At 47.5% G+C, this 9,047-nt stretch overlaps 1 protein-coding gene across 1 annotated transcript in view; it reads right to left on the bottom strand.

Annotated features, from left to right (window-relative positions):
* The window catches only part of OC90 (otoconin 90), a 29,280-nt gene extending 20,901 nt beyond the window's left edge, over positions 1 to 8,379 (bottom strand). Inside the window, exons 1-3 of the mRNA XM_036890567.2 lie at positions 8,334 to 8,379; positions 3,246 to 3,311; positions 1,904 to 1,960 (exon numbers count right to left, since the gene is read on the bottom strand). Of these exons, the coding sequence (XP_036746462.2) occupies positions 1,904 to 1,960; positions 3,246 to 3,311; positions 8,334 to 8,379 (169 nt within the window). The remainder of the gene's footprint in view (positions 1 to 1,903; positions 1,961 to 3,245; positions 3,312 to 8,333) is intronic.
* Between the last annotated feature and the right edge of the window lie 668 nt (positions 8,380 to 9,047).

The raw sequence follows: 9,047 nt of genomic DNA, 5'->3' as shown, positions 1-9,047 counted from the left end.
GACAATTGAAGGGAGGCAGGTTTATAAGCCATGGTGCCTTCTAGTTCCTCACCCAACATCATTTCTCCCACTTTCTTAACCAAAAAAACTGAAAAGTACTCAAGGAAGGTAAGCCTTCTCCCCACGTCTCTGGGGATGTTTTATGATCATTCTCAGCTGGACATGATAATCCTATGCTTCCAAATGGTGACTGGCCTAGGGCTGAGCATGTGACCCAGATCTGGCCAAAACAACTTAAGGGGAAGTCTCTTAGTGGTTTCTGAGAAACAGTTCTTTCCTCATAAGAAGTAAAGGCATGTAAGAAGATCATTTTGGTATGCGTATTTCTTCTTCCTTGAATGTGGGTGAGAATATGCTGGCTGGAACTGCAGCAACCACCTTGCAACCATGAGGCCCCAACCCTAAAGCTGAAAAACCACTGTACCCAGGGTCACAGTAGGGAAAGAGAATGAGCCTGCTGGGTTGCTGATACCTGTGTTGAGCTACTGCACTAATCTCGCTGACTTCAGACAGCTTATATAAGATAATTAAATGTCTTGTTATTTAAGTCACTCTTAGTTTGATGAATGGATCCCTTATAGCACCAGCATTAGAGAACTATAAGCAAGTGCAGGAAGAAAAGGGGTAAAGATATAATAATTTGGGGGCACCTACTATGTGCCTGAAACTGTGCTAGATGCTTTAAATATTTTTGTACTTTAAATATTTTTGTGCTTTAAACAGATAGAGTGAGTAATTCTTTAGAAAGCATTCACTTGGTCTGTTATCCCATAAGCCTCAGGTTGATCTGCAAGGAGTTGCTATTCTGCCACCTCCATGTCACAGGTAAAGAAACTGAAGCTCAGAGACATGCCTGAGGTACCAACCAGTGATGACAGTTTGCCCTTAACAAAAATGCTCTTACAAAGTTGGCAAGAGAGCAAAATCCTGTTTTCTGACTCTTAACTCCATGCTCAGCCTCTCCACCTTCTCCCTCCTGATGGAGGATGCTCAGTACTAAAAGGGTGACCCCACAGCACTGACTAAAGTGCACAGGGTCACGGGAGGCAGCCTGGGGAGATTAAAGCGGGCTGTGAGGGCCACTTCCAGCCACACCTGTTCTCCTGGTTTCTTCCTTTCTGGGACTTCCTACACCTCAGTGCATTCAAACTCCTTTCCTATGCCTCATTTCCACACGGCCTCATCGAAAAATGAAGCAATGATTCTATAGTGATGGAAAAAGCCATCTAAGGTTAGTGTGTGTGCGTTTATATAAACATGTACTTTCATTCAAAAACTTACAGGGCCCCTGCACGTAATCACATGTACATCTGAAGTGCAGCCTTATGCACGGCCTTGTCTAAGCTAAAGCAGTTCAGAGCCTGCTCCTTTCAGTCATCTGATAGGCTCACTTTTGGGGTACTTTTAGCAATCAATAATAGGCACTATCATGGTGTCTGTAATCGATAGTCACATTGTAGATGTGTAATTGATAAAAGGAATATTGACACCCTTTGAAAGTCTTAGGCCTTGTGTATATCTATCAGTTGGAGAGAGAAAACAAACCTACTTTAGTGCAGGAGGCTCAGCCCTGGACTCAGAGGAAAACTGCCCCCTTCTAGCTGTGTGGCCTTGGTCGTGTCACCTGATTCCGTCTGTGATGGGATACCTAGCCAGGTTATGATCAGGGCTAAGGAAGTAAGGACTCTAAAGGCACCTGGCACCTGGCAGCCATGTGTCTCCCCTGCCATCTAAGCAGCACCACTGCTCTCATCAGAGCCCAGATCACGTTGTTCAGAGCTTGCTGGGCGGTGGCAGGTGGGAGCCCTAAAAACTCAGAGGGCAGAGACCAGGGCCCTGGTCATTTCTCACAGGCCCCTGCCCTGACACCTGATGGCTGAAAGCAATTGCAGATTTAACTTACCAAAAACTTCAGCCACACTTTCTCCGTTTTTAAACATCCCTTCATATAATGTGATATCTAAGTGGAAGGAAGAGAAAACAAATTAAAGGACTGCTCCCACTTCCCTGACACCCCCTGGGAGGAGAGTAAGTAAACCCTTTTTCTTTCTCTAAGTATAGATTTGACCTTGGGCTAACTCTGTAGTAACACAGTTTACCGAGGAGACCTGCTAAGCTGAGATGGGAATTGTGTTACTAGGCAACATGGCTCAATGGTAGATAAGACCCCTGCGTGGTGAGGTGTATCTGGACTGGTGGGAACTACGGCTGAGCTCTAAATACCTGCTGGGAGTCAGCGTGTTGGGTCTCCCTCTGTGTGATGACTCTTGCAACTGAGCATGTCCCTTCTGGGCATCCTAAAAATTACACCTCTGAAGTAGTTCTGTAGATACTGATTCCTAGGGAGAATGACGTTTCTGGCCAGGGCAGGTCCTGTGGCTGCCCCACATAAGCCCGGTTCCCTTGTACCAGAGCCTGTGTGCAGGGGCTCTGGGACTGCTGTATGGATTGCTGCCGGGGCCGCTCTCCCTGAAGAGGAATGCCTGAGCACTGCGTTTCCTGGCCTTGATCCTTCTACATGCCAAGTGTGGCCTGTGAGTCTTAACATCTTTGCAGAAGCCCTCCTGGTGGGCATTGCACTTGCCATGGGGGCAATGCCATTTGGAGAGAGGCCACATTGTCATTTGGGTCTGGGTGGGACTAATCACTTTGCTTGCATGGGCTCGTGCACAAGTACTTGGGCTGACTCAGCTCACATCTCAGAAAGTCAGAAACGGACTCTTAATTCTGGGCTAACATCAACAGCCTAGTTCATTATGCACAGCATTCTTTAGCAATAACTATATAAATATGCAACTGGGAAATCTTCACAGTCCATCACCAGAAAACTTTCCTTTCCCAAAGGAACAACAACGCATCCTCCTTTCTTCTAACAAGAGCACTGTAATACGCCATCTTTCTCTTTCTGTCCTGCCTTCTAGGAATCTCAGAGCTTACTCTGAACCTAAACTACAGCTACCGTATAACCTTCATGATCAGCTCATTTACTTCCTTCTCCTGTTCCCCTTTCAGCTGACCTGTTCTGATGGGAGATTTTAGTACATGGTCTCAAAGTTCAGTGGTGGCCAGACACCAGGGGAGACTGCTGATGGAGAGGCTTTGAGTCTCATTTGAACCACTTTACCTACAAATGTCACAGCAGTAAGTGACCCAGGGTATACTTAGAAGGGGGCATTTTCTCTGCCGATATCCTAGAAAACTTTCTTTTCAGCAGGTCTCTTAAGAAAAGTTCAAAGAATACTTACTGGTATCTTTTGAGAGTCCAGGGGGCAGCTCCTGTGTAAGGTGGGGGGTGTCCAGAGGGTGGCCCCCTACAATCGAGGAGAGGAATGTTATCAAAAGCACTGATACTGCCTACTTGCTGGGCTAAGCCTGAGAGGTGGCAGCCAGGATGACGTGAGGATGCATGTAAATTCAATTCTATGCATATTTCTCTAGTACCTGCTATGTGCCAGGTCTCTGTGGAAGAAAATAAAGGCACCCAGTGTTCTGTATTGGTTGGCCTTAAGAGAGTAGCCTTTTGGGTGAGATTAGAGAGATTTAGGGCTATATCTTGAAGCTGTTATTGCCTGTGAAGCTTACCATTTTAATTTAGATCGCTTGTCTTTTGGAGTACCAAGAGATGAAGATTGGGTAGAGTAAGTACAGACATGGAAAGGACCCCAGCCCCAGGGAGCATATAATAAAGGACAGGGTTTTCCCCACACTATCAGCATCAAGCTCCCCTGGGATGTGGGCTCAGTAAACATTCTGGCTCCTGAGACTCAAGTCTCATCCAGCAGGTCAGGAGTGGGGCTCAGATATGGGGTTTTTCGGTTCCCAGCTGGTTTTGAAGCTGATAGTCTAGGAACCACACCTTGAGAAATACTGCTTGGGAGAAAACGATGATAGGGCGGGGGGCTGGCGCCAGCACTCAACTACTAACCACCACCTCCAGCGCCGCTTCATCCGGAGAGTGGGAGGGTGCGGGCCGGGGCCCAGGGGCTCAGAGAGCTTGCAGACATGCTCATGCTCACGTTGTTTGTTTGCTTGTTTCCCCCTAGTTACACACAGCATGCAAGTAGTCTGAAAACGTTGAAAGATTCTTGTCTTTCTTCACAAAATGGCCGATTTAGTCAGGGCAATTAGCTTGACATTGCTTGGAAATCTGTAAATCTGAAAGCCACAAAAAGTGACCTTCACTGAAGAATGTTTGATTAAATCTGTTTAGGAAGGTCTTCCTGATAATGCCTGACTAGGCCCTGCTCAGCTTTGAGAGGGTGGCTCAACCTCCAACTATTGATATTTTGGATTGGAAAATTTTCTGTTACGGGGGTTGTCCTGTATGTTGTAGGAAGTTGGGCAGAAAGCCCAGCTTTGGCCATAGAGCATATAGTGGATAGACACCAACTTTGGGGGAGACAAAGGCACCCCTGGTTGAGAACACCAGGCTTAGAGAGGAAGAACCAGGGCACAGGGCACAGGGCACAGATCCGGGCTGAAGTAGTGACCATCTGTCTGGACCTTGTCTCGTACATTACCCCTTCAAGTGATAATCAAGAGGATGCCATGCACACGTTTTTCTTAATAAAATTCATCCCCCTCGGAGTGTCTGGAACACCTCACAAGGAAGTCAGTGGGGCTGCTGAGTCCTCTGAGTGGAGACGATGGCCTGAGGGCCAAGGGCTGTGCAGAAGCAGCGCCCTGCAGACAAGCAAGGGGGCCCGAGGCTTCAGTTCCATTTGAGTCTCATCACAGGACCCGAACTACTCCAGTACATTTTACATTGCGCATAATTGCCTCCGAAAGTATTTAGCATGCCAGCCCTCTTAGGCAGCAATTGTAAAATATTGCCTGCTCTTTGATGATTATTTCACAGTTATTTCCTTTGTGCAGCTGAGAATTAAATTCTTATTCTGGCTGGCAGGAGCTGATCTTATTACCGGGAGGTGCTAACACGGTATGCTTCTCCCCCATGCACCACCTAACTCAGGACACCAACACCCACACATTTTCATTAGCAACTAAAAAAGGCACCCTGGATTTGAAAGTGTGTGTCCCAGGGCACCGTGTTCACAAACCAAGTCTGGGGGGCTTATTGGGGGAGATGGAAGGTAGCGGCAACATAAGGACAAGATTCACCAGAACAAATTGGTGCTGACTCAATATCCGTTTATTGTCAAGGGAAGTGATGAGCAATCGCACCATTCTGGGCTTTATTTTGCACACATGACCGTATCTATTCCTGTACTGGCACGTGCTGTCATTGCCAATTTACAGACAATGAAACTGAGACCCATCCCTGAAGCTCTGGCTTCTTCTGGCTGGCTCATAAGGCTGTCCTTGATCTGGCTCCTGCCTAGCTCTGCTGAACCACCTCCTACCTGGAACTTCGTGCTTCTGGGATGCCGAAAAGCTTATCATTTTCTAGATGCCACACTACTTCTTGCTCCCCAGCTTTGCTTGTGGCTTTGTCTGCTCCTTTTTACATTACTGACTCTGCCTGACATTTGAAGTTGCCACTCAAAGTTCAAGAAGCCCTACCCGCCTCCCAACCTAGGGGTCAGGACACCCTCCCTACCTCCCGTGATGCTGGGACATCCTCCATTCATTGTATATGTGACCCCAGGTTGCAATGATCTGTTGATGTCATTGCTTCATCCACTAAACTAGGAACTTACTGAGGGTAAACACCATGACAGATGGAAGCACAAGTTCAGTTGGAATCTCTTTAATCAATAAACTACATCACCAAATGGCCAATTGTTCATCAGCCAATGAGTGATGGCCCACTAGAATCTCAGATTCCTACTCTTACAAACTCTAAGCAAAATTAGGAGATGTCATCTCTATATAGTGGGAGGAGGTCTATTAGTGGTTATGAGTGGAATTCACAGTATCAAGTATTCTAACCAGAAGATCAACTGCAATGCACAAATATCTACCTTTGCCCAGCCCCTTCCCAGAGATTCTGGAAGGAGATGAACATGCAGTGGACACTGGGAGGTGGGCACCAATATGGTGCATACCGTGGGTTGGGTGGTGCGCTCCCTGTAAGGGGTGCATACAGTGTAGACGGAAGGTCCAAGGGCATCTCCCTCTCCTAACACAGATCTGACCGCCATCCCACTGTCTCACTCCCGCACTTCAAAATCAGGAGCCACCTCGGAGTGAAGAGAGGAGCGAGGTAGCATCTGCCCAGGGCAGGTGCGTGGAGAGGACAAACACGGAGGCCGCCCCCGGTCCTGCCGCCAAGACACCCAGAGAAAGGCTTGTAAGGCACGGAGACCCTCGCCACTGTCCACACGCCTCAAGCACGGTCTTGCAATCCACCCGGGATTGTACCGGGGCAGCCGTGAGAAGGCACCCTTGAGAAGGCACCCTCAGCACCCCAGCTGGAGCACACGCAGCACACCGCAGGCCGCGGCTCCCAGCAGTGCCTCGGCGGGCAGACCACGGCGGGCAGGGGTCCTGATGGACGCTCCTTGTGGCCTTGACAAACTTGAGTAGACCCTGCTGTGGTCTAGGACACGTCCACGTCCCACTGCTCGTTCCCCAGCACGGCTGCCTGGCCCCCCCAAACCTTCCTGGCTGCCATCCCACTTTTTTCTCACAGGTGTTTCCTCTAACAGAGTCTGCACATTTAATCTGGTCATGGCATCTGTGGAGGCCAGACTAAGACACCAGCCACTTCCCTGAGAGTAAGCGAGCAGGCAGACGCCTCAGAATTTTACCTTTCCCCCATAGGGTCTGGGCAAAAACGGGTGATTTTGTTGGGTGGGCAGTTTTATCTCTGTGGTGGTCACACTCTTATGACCTGCAAAATCAAGGCACCTGTAAATCCATACCTAAATGTATATGTTTGCACTTAAACTTCCTATGACTGTAATTATTTGAATTCTAACTGTGTTTGAGAATGAAATCTCTCAGGACACATATACAAATGTTTGTAATGATTTATAATAACAGGATATCATTATCATTTTTATTATCACCATGTCATAGTAAGCTAAGGGGAAAAAGAAATAAAGCAAGAAAGGCAGGTAGAGAAATGTTTAATAACCTCAATTTTACAGAGAAATAAAAAAATTTAAGAAAACACTAGGTGGCTGGGGATAAGTTGAAGGTGCATTTTTGATCAAAGGGATATTTGTTGTTTTGGAATAGAAAAATAGAGAAGAAAATTAAAATTAAAACTTTGGAAAAATGAATTTTGATAAATGAAATCTCAAAAAATAAGAGATTGAAAAACTGCAGAAGATTTCATGATTTTGTCACCCAAAATGAGGCAAGTCAGTTTCATAGTTGGAATTTGATCAAGACAGCTAAGCACCTGGTAAAGGTTGAGCTACTGACATACCAGCCCCAGATGTACTGGCCCTGGGGGCCCAGATCATGACCAAAACATGTTAATAAGGAAACAACCATACAGGAAGGAAGTCAATGATCAAGAGCTGCAACCCAGCGCCTTCTAGAAGTGGATTGTCTGCTGCTCTGGAGGGAAGGTCTGGGACGACGTTCGGAAGGAACTTTACTGAAGGGAAGCCTTTGAGTCTTTCGTTAAGTGATATACTATGATTTCTTACAGGCTTCTGAATAACATGCAACCTCTTGCATTATCCACTAACTGAGGTTGGGATAAATTATCAGTAATATTTGGGGATTCGCTTGCCTCACCGTCACCATGGAAGGGAACTTTAGAGGGGGAGCCCAGCGTGTTGGCCCAGAGTTTACCTGAACAGGAGAAGGCAGGGGGGAAAAGCCAAGAGAGCGGTGCGATCAGCTACGACAGCGCCCACCCACTGTAGGAAGGAGAGAAGTGAGTTGGGGTGTTTGTGAGCTGCACGTATGTGCCAACAAGAAAGAAAGTCTCAGATCCACGTCCCAGACTCCAGGTGGGCGTGAATTATTATCTGGGGCCACCAAGGAGCTGGATGAGAGGTCTTTAGGTTTTGGTGATACGTCTCTAGAATGCAGGGTGGGAGTGTTTGCCTTTACACCTGACATTCCTAAAAAAGGGAAAGGGAGCCGTTTGGTGTGAAGAAGGCCAATACACTCCAAGGGCATCAGCCAAACAAAGGCAGCAGCCATTCGGTGGAGAGAAGGTCGCCATGGCCGCCTGGCCCTTTGCTCTTCTCAGTTCACCACCTCATCTCCATCCCACGCTTTCATGCATTATACAGGGCGCTCCAACATACCAATTAAATTCAACCCATAGCTTATCATTTCCATCACTCATTAGGCACGGATATAAACGTAGTAATAAACAAATCAGAAGACATTTGACAACATGCCCCAGTGTTCATGCTAACTACATACTAAGCCAGAAATACTGTTCAAATGCCCTTACTCACCGCCGTGCGGGGCCACCAGCATACTCACGAGGAGAAGCAGAAGCATAACAGGAAAGGCGGGGCTGAGGCACCAGCGGGCAGCCTCCTGGAAGAGAAGCCAGCGGAGTACGGTGAGCAGGCTTTTAGAAACCCCATGAGATAAGGATCCGCAGGCGCTCCCTGTCCCACAATGCAGCGTGGTCACAGGAGAAAGCCCGGAGGTGTTTCTGTTCCAGCCGTGCCACTTACTAGCAGGAGGACGTTCAGGAGACCACGTCCTCTCTTTGCGATTCCTTCTATTCATCTGCACAACAGAAGCTTCACCAGGTGCTCCTTGAGGACACAGCTCAGGACTCACTTAGTTATTCATTTATTCTGTGGTCACTTATTGTGTGTCAGGCACAGTGCAACCAACCCAAGAAAGCTGATGAGGAAACACCTGCCTTAGCTGTGGGCTGTTCACAGACCGATGGGAAAGGGAGGCCATTTAGCAAGCCTATAGCTTGACTTCTATGGATTGGATCCCCCATGTCTTACGATTCACCAGTGTTGGAATAGACACTTAGCAGGTGGACTTTGAACCTCAGCACCATCACTTCACATATGAATGGATTTGGCAATTGCATGGCGGCACTGCCTTCCACCAAACAATGATTTTCTTGAAGCGACTCCGTTTTTCTTCCTTTCCTTGGCTTTGGAGCAATTTGGATCCTTTGCTGGAGCCCTAGTTTTCAT

Source organism: Manis pentadactyla, chromosome 3 (genome assembly GCF_030020395.1).
Source record: "Manis pentadactyla isolate mManPen7 chromosome 3, mManPen7.hap1, whole genome shotgun sequence".
NCBI lineage: Eukaryota > Metazoa > Chordata > Mammalia > Pholidota > Manidae > Manis > Manis pentadactyla.
This window is presented reverse-complemented; position numbering and strand designations above follow the sequence as displayed.